The sequence below is a fragment of the Microchirus variegatus genome (assembly GCF_963457635.1).
Source record: "Microchirus variegatus genome assembly, chromosome: 19".
Classification (NCBI taxonomy): Eukaryota; Metazoa; Chordata; class Actinopteri; order Pleuronectiformes; family Soleidae; genus Microchirus; species Microchirus variegatus.
Genome location: NC_139820.1, coordinates 7,625,382 through 7,639,698, shown reverse-complemented (window position 1 = coordinate 7,639,698; position 14,317 = coordinate 7,625,382). Strand labels below are relative to the sequence as shown.

The window sequence follows — 14,317 nt, the reverse complement described above, 5'->3', positions numbered from 1 at the left end:
GCTGGCCAATCACAACACAGCTCTGTCTTCTGGGGGTGAGATTTCAGTCTTAAACAGCGTGGCTGACGAGAGCTTCAGTGAGGAGAGATTTCTATCCGCTCTTTTGCTGCAACTGGGAGGTTTTTGACCATAAAAACAAGTTAATGTATGTAAGTAGAACTCCATAACTCACATATGCGATAGGACAACTCTATATGAGCTTTAAAGCAAAACTGTGTGTCAAAATATCATTTTAGATTCATTATTGTCTTGATGAGAACATCTTTGTTTCTTACAGATCTGCACAAATGTCAGACAGTAATCCCTTTTTTCAAATGAAAAAGAGTAAAAGTCACCATTCCCTTGGATATCGCGAATTCGTGTCAAAATATTCGCAATTAGAAATGTATTCAAAATCGTTCAGGATGGCCCTCAGTTGGGCCATTCTGAACCAGCCACTGCACCACCGATAACCTTGTATAAAGAAGGTAAACAGCGGTAATTAAATACAAAAATAAGTTAAATGGTGAAAAGTGCAAATAGGGAGCCAGAGTGAAATTTCTATTACAATTCATTGCTACTAATGCAGTCTACTGCCTACTCTGTGACCTCCGTGTGTGTATGAGATGGGTCATGACATTTATAGAGTGAGTAACCGAAAACCAGATAGATAAGCAGGATTCAGAGCAATTGTGCATCTTACTCACTCCCTCACACACACACACACACACTCACGCACAAGTACACACACTAGATGTGATTCATTTTAGGGCCCTTTGTGCTCAGTGGGGTAGAAAATAAATGCTTTAATGGTCCTAAGCTCTTTGGAGAGCTTATGTATTGCACATGTTTGTGTATGTGGATCAGATAAAGTAGGGAGTCATAACGCTGATTTGTGGGAATCACTTCACGCAAAAAACTCATATAGCTCTGTGCAGGTATGTCTCATAGGGTTTTTAACAACTCTGTATATTACAGGGCATCGTTTTGTCATAAGGCAGGTAATGTAACCCCTCAAATTGTGGTGATACATACTCCAATAGGGTCATATGTATCTTAGTGATCCAGGCCTTTTTATTGCTGATGGCAGGTGTTTTATTTATAATTACCTATTTTTATAAGGTCATATTTTAGCACGAAGTCACCCTTTTTTCTTGTCTCCTTCTTTCGGCAACCTCAGCACTTTCCTCTTGTTTACTATGTTTTAATGGTAAACTCAGCATAGTGAAAGTGTTTTCCCTGGCTTCCTGGAGGCCTTAAAAAGACTTACTGTATAGCGAATAGCTTTCGACTCTTAACGTTTTTCATCCTCTCATAGCCATCCAACAGTGGACCAGCATTTGGCGGCTTACCAAAATATTTTTCCGGTTGGATGTCATGTTGACAGCTCATATTCCCAGAGGCTGGTAGTCTGATGACTGAGTATTCAGTACTGATTCTGTTTCTCCCTCACTCTCACTCTCACTCTTCTTCCACAATTATTTTCTCTGGCAGTTAACATATCGCAGATCCCTGTGTTTTTGAGCTCATCATCTGTGACTGAGGTAATTATTGCCTGTTGGCTCACACTTCCCCGTGGTTTCATTCCTGCACTAATGACGTCAAGACGGGCTGAAGTCTAATTTTCAATCATTTATTTCCACTGTGACAGCAGCCCTTTGGTACTTCTGCATGTCAAACTGGACCAACAGCACAATTCGTTCTGTGGTAGTAACACACTTCAAAAATGATATGTTTTGCCACGTGAATGTGACAATGTCTCTTATTATTATTCTATTATTCTAGTCTATTATTTAAAATAAATAAATAAATAAAATGAAGATGGTGGATAGCTGTTGGTCACTAGGATGCTGAAGAGAACAGCAGAGGTGGATCATTGCTATAAAACACTCAAAGTGTACGTAGATCACATAGTGTTGGGAACCCACAGACAAAGAATTCTGCTTGTAGAGCGATCGCATCCTCTCGGGTGCTGTCGTCAATCACGACGCCGAAGTTTGCGCCCAGATTCACAGTCTCCCAGTTGACAGTTTAGGGGAAACTTACGGGAAACTGAACTTACAGTGATCTTCGCTGAGGTTAAAGTGTGTGTGCATGTAAAAAACCCTGTGATCATTTTCAGGCTCTAGCAGGCACATTGCCATCATATATAACATGTATCCACTGGACAGATAAATCCTCTGAGGCTGGAAGTCTGTGTAGGACTCTGTGCTGCATTGTGGAGCCAAGAATTAAACTTTTCGCCTACTTCAGGTTTTCGGATACCGTTGCTCTTGCCAGCACTCTTGCGTGTTTTTTACGGACAAAGCGGAGATTCAAGAGAAAAACAATTCCAGGAATTTGGCGCATTGTGATGTTCCAATGAGCGTGGAAGTCAGCGCATGTTTTATCTCCTGTACTTAGGCTGAGGAGGACCACAAAAACATGAGTGAGACATCTTTTTTTCCACACTTTGCCGACTGATGGGACCTCTAGAGTCCCAAATATTATATATAAGGATTTAAATGATTTAAAAACTTGATTTTGCATAATATGTCCCCTTTTAAAGTGTGCAGTTGTGAGCAAACTGAGTCGTGTGACATCTGGAGCTCTATAGTTGGGCCAATATGGTATTATCTCCAGAGTGGTAGAGAAATCTAAGCCACTATTTTAACCACTGTTGTGGTGCCTGCATCTTAATATGGAGGGGGGGGGGGGGGCGGAACCTGTAAAACATGCATATCTTCCCCTATGTCATTATCACAACAAATGTTGCTTTTGCTGGATCATCACCATCACCACCGTGGTAACGTGGTCAACTATCACCATTTTAGGATGGATGATAACTGAATCCTAGTGTTGTCTCGAAAGGATTTTTCAGTTTATTAGACTTGTTAAACTGTATTAGCGAGGCAGTATATTTTAAGACGTCCCAAGAAACAGCACGCGTCTCGATCCCAGTATATTATCGATGTTCTTTCTGCTCATTCCTCCATTGTTTTCCAGCAACTTTCTATCACTCGCATTTCCCTTGCAAGTATTTTTGGTATATTTACAGCTCTCTCTCTCTCGCTCGCTTTCTCTCGTTCCCTGTGTGTGTGTGTGTGTGTGTGTGTGTGTGTGTGTGTGTGTGTACTTGAAGTGTGCGAGTAAGGCAGTGCATCATTACTGCCAGCATGATTGGCAGTCGGGACTGACAGCTCTCCCTTTGTGGCTGAATGGACACGAGCAAAAAGCCGGTAGATAAATTAAAGATAGAAAGCAAAGGTGCACAGTGTACCTCTTTTGGACATGCACTCCCAATTGTGTGCGATTGTTCTGATGTGTTGTACTTTTTTGAGCAGAGCTTCCTCCTGAACCTGTCTTCTCAAACTTTACGTTTTAGCCCATTCGTGTGGAAGTGTATTTTTATTTTATTTTTTTCCTGGATTGAACAATCAACAGAGGATTACCACGCGCCGTACTTTGGTCTTTCCCTCACTGTCGCGCACCTTTTTTTAAAAAAATTCTCTGTCACTTTTTCTTGTTTTGTCCTCATTGATGTTGGAGGATTCATTCTTCGGCTCTACTGCGTGTCTGCAGGCAAGGCTGCGTGTGTGTGTGTGTGTGTGTTATGGTCCTTTTTAGGTTTTAAGTACAAATTCAGGACATTTTGATGTTGTGAGATCATTTTAGTGGGTAATACATTTGAAGTGCCTTTTGAGGGGGATTTTAAGGCTACATAAAGCCAAGGCTTGGTTTATATCTAAGAGTGTGTCCTCACAACTTTAGAGAGTTGTGTGCAGAAATACATTCTATGCCCGATTCAGGTGCAGTGCTAAATTATTTAACTACTGTCTACTTGAACCTACACTAGAGAGAAAAGAGGGATGTGGGCAAGGTGGATACCAAATCATGTATTACTCCTTAAAATGGGTGTAAATTGATTGGCATGGAAACAACATTTTCATTTTCAGCATGCGACAAGAAAACAAACATTTGCAGCATATATTTTATGTGAGCCTACCACAACAACATCATGGCTGTATAGCTGCACTCCCCTCTGCCTGAGCCGCAGTGCTCAGCGAAGGCGCAGCTCAGAGCTTGACTTCTTGGCACCGTGACTTCTTCTTCTTCTTCTTTTTTCTTCTTCTTCTACTAATTAGTTGGTGCTTCTGTCTTCACTGGTATATGTTGTAACTACACTGTATGCGAGTTCCAGAGAAATGACACAAATACGAAAACTAACGAATGATGTCGGTGCGATGCATTTCCTGGTCGGTTCCGTTCTTAATGTTTATTGTTCATTAACATCCCGAGAATGTATTCAGGATGCTGCTGGGATAGCAAAAAATTTAAAAACATGTTTGTTTTTATGCACTGTAACTTTTGAGGTCAGAACTAAGCAGTGTCCTGCTGAGAACTTGCGCTCACACACATGCAAAGGACACTTGCACACGCATACACAGTCAGCCACACTCAATCATAACTGTACCTCTCTGCATGACTTTGCCATAATTACTGTTTCCGATTTAAAAACCTAGCTGAGCCACTAGCCAACTTATTTGTGTACACATATCGCCTCTGTGTTGTTTACCTCTAGCATTGTGCTCTGGCACTGACTCTGGCGTGACCTTTTAGCTAAGCTGGACAGGATTTAATCAACAGCAGACTACGATCCACACAACCTTAATCAACTGTGCCTTTTTTGCACATACATACACACCTAGACTGCCAAGTCAGGGCTCTTGTTCTGTAAGTCACGGTTATATGTGTTGTAGTTTGGATTCTTTGTGTCCAATGAGTAAATACAGGTCAGGAGTCAAACCTATTAAAATGTAGATCGAGTAACTAGAGCAACACCTTCCTGTGTATCAGCACTGGACTTAAAAAACAGTTGGTATACGTTGAACAACAAGGCTGTTCCTGTTGATTGAATAGAGTTAGCCTTTTTTCAAGCAAGCAAATTCAAATATTTTCTTTGGGGAGTTCAGATGATATCTGGGGGGACTGTACAAATTGTTAGTTTTACCAGTGTCTCTGTAATTTCTCTAAAGTGTCCCCCGACAGTACACGCTATTCAGAATTCATTTTAAAGAAGTGAAGTGGTTCTATTTTTAATCTGCCGTTTTTGTAGCATTATCAGACTCGCTCTTCAGTTTGATTCAGATTTTTTTTTTTTTTTCCTTTTCTGCATTTTCAGAACCTGCTGTCAGAGAAGGTTGACCAGATGATGGAGTGGTCCTCTCGGCGCTCGGTCGTCAGGATGAACGGTGACAAGTTCCGTCGCTTTGTCAAGGCTCCACCCAGGAACTACTCCGTCATCGTCATGTTCACTGCCCTGCAACCTCAAAGACAGTGCTCTGTCTGCAGGTACATACACACACTCGCGCAACAAAGCTAAAGTACCTTCTGTAGGCCACAACAGACATAGCTCTTACCATATTGGGCCTTCCTCCAACCCTTTCACCATAGTGAGCGCTTGCATGATATGCGCACACACACACACACCTTAACCTGACCTTAACCATCACAACTAAATGCCTAATCCTAACCCTTAGCCAAGTCCTAAGCCAGGTCTCAATCCTCAAAAAAGTCTGTGAAGTTTGTGTGGACCAGCACGCACAATACGTTCTTATATTTCCATGGGTTAGGGTTAACCTTTCAATGCATGAAAGATGATTGTTTTTCATTAATTTGGACATCCTACACAAGGCCTTATCCATAACCTCAATAATGAACCCAACCAGAGTTAGTCATAAAAAAAATGACGTCCGACCATGTTAGGACCAGGTTTTGGTCTCTGTTGGGGACTACCGGTCCTGGCAAGGTCAGAGTTAATGTCAGAAAAAACAGATCCTAAATTGGTAACACATACAAGTCCACACACACGCACACACAAGTATACAGTATTTAAGTAGATTTTTTTTATGAGGGGGGAACAAAAGGTCTTGCATCATGTTTGCAGCAGCAGCATCAAATTCAGGATGGCAACGTGAAGCACCACCTTGTCAGCACTGTTTACTTCAGAATCTGAGTGAATTCCCATTTGAATCAGCACCATGAACGGAGGTGCCTATAAAACACCGGTCCCTGGAAATGACTCCAGAGCTGTCCGTGGTGCTGAAAGCAAATTTGGATTAGTCTTTAAAGCAGAATTACCTTGTACAACATTAAATACAACGTTATTCAGCTGCAGCCATTTTGTATTATAGACATGTTTAACGTGTCAAGGATGATATGCACATTATTTAACGAAGGAATCAAGTAAAAAAAAAGGGAAGAACCTACTACTTGGATTAGATAGAGCTTGTACCTAACTCAGATGGTCCCTTATTATTTCTGTCATGCTTTGTTCAGGGTCATGTGATTTGCAGTAAGTGCCCATGTTTTATCTGATTGAAGAAGATTGGATTTCTATTTTTCATGCTCGTGTTGATTGTTTTTCATTTCATTTACCTGCTGCCATCTCTTTTGCATACATATGTAGCTTTGTTAGAATGTGGCTCACGCCACGCTGCATTTTTCTGCCCAAACGCAACCGAGCTTTGCTCTATCGGTGCACCTATGAGTATAATCAAATTTAAGACTTCAGAATAATTAACGTTTCTTAAAAACATAGCACTCATAATTATTGACATAATCCAATTGTGGTGGTTTCATTTGAGTTGATTTGGAGGTGAATGATAACATAGACCATGGATGGTTTCAATATTCAATAGAACACTATGCCAATTACTTTAGTCTGTATTTAACTAAAATAACTTGACATTACCATGTCAATCAAGGTCACTGAACCTGTCGGGTATCCATGCTCTAAGCCAGAGGTGTCCAACTGGCGGCCCGTGGGCCACATGGGACCCCTCAATCGATTAAATGACTTAATAACATGTTATAATGATAACATGGCCTGCTGTTTGTAAGGTATTATTAAATCACAGTGACTGCAAGTGTTTGAACTATATACACTATATACTGTGTATGTGTATGTGTATGTGTATATATATATATATTCATTCATTCATTCAATTAATTCATTTTTACCTGTGTTTTATGTAATTTTAATGTTCTTGGGAAGCATTTTGTTCAACTGTGTTGTTTTTTAATGTGCTTTATGAATAAAGTGGATTGGATTGGATTGGAAAATAAAAAAAACAGCAGGTAATTGTATGAAATGGAGATGAAACCTCAGCTGCAGCAATTTGTTCACCTTCAGAAGTTGACATGTCATTGGCAAAGAACATGCTGATATCAAATCTACCTTTTTTTAACTTGTTTTTTTCTTCTTGTGCATCTCCGTAGCGGAATGCTGTTTCATTAGTCCTTAGCACCGCCATAGCTGACACAATGTGCAAAACACCACGACATCCGAGGCTCCTCATCGTTCTCACTCATGTTTTCCATTGCGCTAATCTGTTCGCTAAACTCCACCTGCCCTTTGTGTCACACACACACAGAGTTCTCAATTTTTAATTGTTTTTAATTAAAATATTGGATTTTCCATATAATACTGGACAGTTGACAACCCTGTACATAGTGCACAAAAAGTGTACCTTTTTGTTTACGTAGCATAAACCAGGTGTTTTACCCAGTCGTCCCGTTGTCTTGGGCAGAATTCATCTCCTGGATGAGATCACCGTTGAGCTTCTCCATCCTGACATGACATGACCTGACCTGCTACTCTAATCAGCCACTCTTCGACTTTGCTTGATTAGATAACTTATGCATTTACCCATGTCGGCGTCTGTCAGCAACCTGTTCGTCTCGCCACTTTCCATTTTCCTTCTTTTTTTTTTTTTTTTTATTCAGCGCATATTTAATGAAGACAGGCAGAATCAACGCTTACAGCAATTTTCTGTCAGACACAATCTATTTTTGTTTGCTTTATAGGCACAGTCCTAATGAAGTATACAATTCAGTTCAACACAATCAAGTCTATATTTACTGTGGGCTGACCCATGACTCATGAATATTTTCTGTCCTTGTTATCAGCGCACTGACTTATTTCCATTTAATCATGATATCCATTCATTACCGTGGACCAGGTTGCAATCACCCTTATGTCTGTCTTTATTTATTCCTTTCATTATTTTATTTCTTTTCTTCTTCTCATCTTTTTCCTCCTTCATTCTCACGAGAGAGAGAGAGAGAGAGGAGGATTGTAAGATGGCGACAGGAGAGTCTGCCTTAAGAGGACCAGGCAGTAAAAAGAATGTCTAATCACTAGGGTCCTAACTCACATCACTTTTTTTTTTGTCCAATGTCCACTCAATGTGCCGAGTCATGGTTTCACACTAGAAATGGTATTAATCATAGTAGATGACATTCTTTACAGTATATTAAATTTCAAAGCTTAGGATTCATTGCGTTTGGAAGGTATTTTGACACAATGTCTCAAGTATCTAGAAAAAGAAAATGTGGCACAGAGCGATGCCGCAGTTCAGCTCCAGCTGCAGCTGAGCCCCTGAAACATTAACAAAAAAATGTTTTTTTTTAGCTGAATGAAGCTCAGAAAACTGTCTTTTCCTTGGCTGGAATGATTACTATTTACACATTTCTGTTGCGGTTTTTGATCCAGGTGATGTGTGTGTGTGTTATTGTCCCTTTTATAACTCTTTATATAACAAGAAAAGTTAGAGTCTGGCATAGCTGGATGTAATAAAAACATGAATGGATAATAGCATATGGATGGATTTGCATTGCAAAATAAAGATCAGAGCACAGTGCATGCATTAATGACATTAAAAGTACTGTGCACACACTGTTTTTCCTCAGGGTAAAAACACAGCATTCCTATTGCCGCTATACTCGTTGTTGAAGAATGTGTCTGTACAAAACCCTTTGTAATTTCTGAATAATTTGTATGCACACGTTTGTGTTTCCTTGCTGAGGCAGGTATAGAGACTTAACTAAATGATTAATTAGTCCTAAGGAATCGGCTTGTTGGGCTTAAGAAATGGGTTGCCATTGAACTTAAAGAATAGGTTGGTTTATAGATTGTTTTCCACACTTACAAAGATAAGATTTGCTTGTGAATAAAAACAAACCTTTGGACATTTCTAGACTGCACAAACCTAAGTTCATGCAATCTAGTTGAGACCAGTTAGATTTAGAGAATATGCATTTAAAAAAAATGAGTATACATTTATTAAAGGGGACATATGCAAAATCAACTTTTTAATCATTTAAATCCTTATATTTGCAAAGTCGGCAAAGTGTGAAAAAAGATGACTCACTCAAGTCTAAGTACGGGAGATGAAACGCGCAATGTTGACTTCCGCACTCATTGCGACGTCACAATGCGCTAAATTCCTGGAATTGTTGTCTCGTGGAGCTCTGCTTTGTCCGCAAAACACGCCAGAATGCTGGTGAGGGCAACGGTGTCCGAAAAACTGGAAGTCTGCAAAGTCCGTGAAACGTTCTATTCTTGGCTCCACAGTGCAGCACAGAGTCCTACACAAACTTCCAGCCTCAGTGGATTTATCTGTCGATGTTATATATGTTATATATGACGGCAATGTTATGTTATGTTATATATGTTGTATATATGACGGCAATGTGCCTGCTAGAGCCTGCAAATGATCACTTTTCCAAATGCTAACTGTTGTTAGCTCCCAGTAGCCTCTGTGGCTGATGTCATTTTTTTCAAGTTTGGTTTTACTTTTTTTTAAGGTGGACCTAAAGAGATACTACTAAACAGAGCATTCTGAACAGGGCTGTTTTGGCAGGGTGATTGAACTGCTGTGTTGCTTCATCCTTATGTTATTTTGACCAAAGCATGTCACAGACATGTTCATTAGGAAGTTTGTGTAGGACTCTGTGCTGCACTGTGGAGCCAAGAATAGAACTTTTCGCGGACTTCCCGTTTTCGGATGCCGTTGCCCTCGGCAGCACTCTCGCGTGTTTTACGGACAAAGCGGACTTCTGCGAGAGACGACAATTCCAGGAATTTAGCGCATTGTGACGTCCCAATGAGCGCAGAAGTCAACATCGCGTGTTTTATCTCCTGTACTTAGACTGAGGAGGTCCACAAAAACATGAGTGAGTCATCTTTTTTCACACTTCGCCGACTGATAGGGCCTCCAGAGTCCCAAATACAAGTAATACAATGATTAAAAAGTTGATTTTGCATAATATGGGACCTTTAACACATGGACTTTCAAGATAAAATTGTAGCATCAGCACACAGCAGATCCTGACAGATGATTTCTCACTAATTAAAGGCAACACAAGAAGCAGGTGATACTAAACTCAATGTGAAGCTAAAATAGAGTCAGAGAAAGTAAAAAGAAACTGTGAGTCCCATGGTAGAGAGAGAGAGAAAGAGACACACACTGCTTCCTGACATTTACATTGTTTATTTTGCCATGCGCGATGATTAAGTAATATAGCGGTCTATCCATGGCCGGTTAAAATAACAGCCTCATTAGATTTGGTTTGAAGATGACAAATTAGGCTTTGAAAAGAGAGGAGAGGGAGAGAGGGATGAAAATGTTATTCGTTCTTATGTCATAAAGACCACAAGGGGTGAAGAGAGAGAATTCACCAAGGATCATCTTTTCCCTTCTTCTCACATTTTCATCTGATTTTCTTTTAGATTGTGGTTGTGTTTACTGTATGTCCTCCCATTTTTTTTTTTACCCTATCCCCGTAACATCACTGTGTGTTTTTGTGTCTTCAATAATGTGCATCTTTTAATGACACTGCTGGTTTTTTTTTTTTTTTCAAACTCATATTTGCCTCTTCATGAATAAATGCATCCCTTCATCCTTCTTGCACCGCCTGCTTGTCAGATTTAAAATAACGTGTTCTGTTGCACACAAAAAAAGCAGCGTTAATGAAAAAAAAAAAAAAAAAAAAAAATGCAGACAAACTGCAGCTGAATGCTTGTAAAAAAACACACCTGGCATTATAGTGTAAACAAGACATCTTATTTACACAGTCTTCCGTTTTGGCTTCTGTTCTGTGTGTTACTTCCATTCTTTCATTTATTTAATTGAAATTTAATCTACAAACGCAAGGCGAGATTTCGGGTCCCAAAACACCGTCTCCGTGTGGACGGACCCTTAATAATTGATTTCATTATTTGGCATTTTGTCTGGTGCCATGTTTTTTTTGCCGGCCAAATTCATGCGACAACGGCCAAAAACCGGCATATACCGGCTGACGTAAACCCTTGATTTGGGAACAAATCCCGTTCTGATTGATCATTACAGAGCGACATTAGATCGTTCTGTTAAGAGAAAGCCGAATGTCCGCACAAATGCGTCATATGCATTTATGTCCTTTTGACTCGCTAATGAAGTGATTCTCACGCATTTGGATACTGGGGTCTGATTTTACCGGTTTGGAGGTTTAAAACTAGCTCCGCACAGGGAGCCTCGATTTACATCGAGTTATCATACTTTTTTTTTGATTTTTATTTTTCAAAAACAAGTTCTTTTTAGATCTGTAGTGGCATGTAAATAATATTAAATTGTTTTTTAATAATTCGGTACCTAAGAAATCTCAAATGGCAGAGATGGTGCCTAACTGTGCCAAAAGAGAGACCGCCTAGACATCTCTTTACTAAAACCTCTGTAATTTCACTCTGCTTCATTTCAACAGCATCAGACTTTGCACAAATGTTGGTACATGACCTCCATGTGTTTTTAAGCTCCTACTGCATATTTTAAAGGTGATTGTTTGCTTTAAAATGCAATATTTTTTTAGGCGAGAGAAACAAATCCTTCAGTTATGCTCTGTTCCAAGTGCATTTACTCTGACACAGTGGCATCTAAAGTGAAATTTACACCTCTGGTGGAATCTCACAAGTGTTGTCTTTATTTTGACACTAAGATAATCCACATAGAGCTTGTAACTGCAGAGATGTACTCTATTTAGTCTGGGCATGTCATTTTGGAGCAAGGACTCCAAAAAGAGGGTCGGTGGTTGAAGCGCAGCCGTATCGGATTGGAAATCTCTGCAGTTGATCGGAAATTTCCGTTTTGTGAAGACAGACAGACATTCCTGGAATTTAAAGATGGATTGATACTTTAGTTTGTGCGTCTGAGAAAAAGGTGATATATGTGATGTATATGTGTGATATATAAAATGTGATATATTTAGTTCTGAGTCGATATTTTTCCCTTATTTCTGTGTCGCTGTCATCTTACAGGCAGGCAAACGAGGAGTACCAAGTCCTTGCAAACTCCTGGCGTTACTCGTCCGCATTTTCCAACAAGCTCTTCTTCACCGTGGTGGACTACGACGAGGGTGCTGATGTTTTCCAACAGGTAACTTCTTTATTAGATTTTTATTGACGATACGATATGTATAAGTTGTTCTATTTGCCTCCGACGTGGACAAGCGAGTATACATTCCAGGCCAATGGATTACGCTCATGTTGCTTATACAGTATGTTTTGAATGGGAGTTTGAAAAAACTAAAAGAGCTAGTGTAAGTGTTATTTACATCATATGAGTTTTTTCCCTCACTACAAACTCTTCGTCTCTGGTGGGGATGAATAGTGCTTAGCAGATTAAAAACGCTTGAACAGAAACAGATCGGCTTTCTGCACATACCTCGAATGTAGAAAAATATACAAAATACAGAGGTAAATCCCCTTTTGTTCTTTTTTTTTAATTCTATAAACATAACACTTAAACATGTTTAATAGTCTTTAATTGTTTTTTTTTTCATTTTATGTTTAGTTTGGTTTATTTTACTTTATTTTCGAGCGTTGCTTCTTGGCTCTTTAGTGACCTCTTTGTTACTTTTCCTCAAGGCTGCTTGATTTTGTTGACTCACATTTTACATTTGCTCTCGCTCATAAAAAGGGGGTCATTTTACATTCACATAATTTTTTTCCCTCTTTTTGTGCATAATCACATTATACCATTATTCACATCTTCACTTAAAAATGGATGGCTGCAGGAATAAGCCACAAAGCAACTCTCCTGTCTCTTTATTTTCCTCCTGTCATCCGTTTTCGTGCTACTTTCCTTCTTTATCCCCCTTTGTCCATTTTTATCCGGGTTTCTTGGGGAGCGTAAACCAATTCCGTTTATTGTTTGTTGGGAGTTGTGGGATTTAGAGTTAAGTAGGTATAGAATATTGAGGGTGGGAGAAAGAAGGGAGAGATTAAAGTTAGGTGCAGAGTTCTAGATAATCAGCCTAATTTGAAAGTTTTATTGCATTTAAGGTTTATTTTTAAATTAAAAAATTCCAGTGTTTGCAATAAACAAATTACACAAGAACTGTTTAAATAGTTAAATCAAACAAATATTACAAGGATTTTATCCAAATTCAACACTTAATCCTACATTCAATGACAACTAGAGCTGAAACGATTAATCGATGAATCGATTACTAAATGAATCACCAACTATTTTGATAATCTATAATCGGTTTGAAGCTTTTTTCATGATTGAAACCAGATTTCCGATTGTTTCAGTGTCTTAAATGTGAATTATCTTCTTTGTTTCTTTGCTCCACATAACAAAGAAATCATTAAAACTGAATCATTTTGGTTTGTGGACAAAACGAGACATTCGAGAACATCGTCATTTCCAGGTTTGACAAACACTGATCAACGGTTTTTTAATATTTTCTGACATTTTATGGACCAAACGTTTCATCGATTAATCGGGAAAGTAATCGACAGGTTAATCGATTACGAAAATAACTGTTAGTTGCAGCTCTAGTGACGACTACAGATTTAAAAAATGATTCAACCCTCTGAATAGAATTCCTCATTAGAGCTCAATATTTGCGAAGCACTTCTCAAACACATAGAACACCTCAAATACTTGGACTCTTGACAGCGACATTGATTGCATGTTAGAAATATGGCTCCAGTAAGTCAAGAGAATATTGTCCTAAAAGGTCAGAGAAGAGATCATTGCCTTGCACAAACAAGGACAAGTATACAAAAATGATAGTCAATGCACTGAATGTTACAGTTATAAGCTGTAACATCTTGGACATCTTGGCTGTTTGAAAATGATGTTTTTTGCTTTGGCAAAATTTATAGAAAAGGCCTGGTATCTGCATCAAAGTATTTTGTATCCCATATGACAAGCCATCTTTATTTGTAGTATGTGTACTTATTTGTATTGGTTTAGTTATGTCATGTTGGGTTTTGTGTTACGTCACAGCACGTATCTGGAAATAACTGAGAAATGATTGTAGTGTCTAATAAGCCCATGAGGGCTGGGCACCATGGTGTTTGACACTTGAATAAACAAATCAATCAATCAATCAATCAATCAATCAATATAAGCATAGTTCACAAGTTTAAAGTTCAAGGAACCGCGGCTACACTACCTGGACGTGGCAGAAAGAGGAAGCTACCAATATCGAGGGTCAAAAACCCTTGACTGACTGCAAACAACGTGCA

The 14,317-nt window shown here is 39.2% G+C and overlaps 1 protein-coding gene across 1 annotated transcript in view; it reads left to right on the top strand.

Annotated features, from left to right (window-relative positions):
* Nucleotides 1-5,155: 5,155 nt before the first annotated feature.
* LOC310940942 (dolichyl-diphosphooligosaccharide--protein glycosyltransferase subunit TUSC3) overlaps nucleotides 5,156-14,317 on the top strand; it is a gene marked incomplete at its 3' end in the record, with an annotated part of 47,371 nt that continues 38,209 nt past the window's right edge. Inside the window, exons 1-2 of the mRNA XM_083906003.1 lie at nucleotides 5,156-5,310; nucleotides 12,095-12,212. Coding sequence (XP_083762129.1) covers nucleotides 5,168-5,310; nucleotides 12,095-12,212 — 261 coding nt within the window. The 5' untranslated portion in view covers nucleotides 5,156-5,167. The remainder of the gene's footprint in view (nucleotides 5,311-12,094; nucleotides 12,213-14,317) is intronic.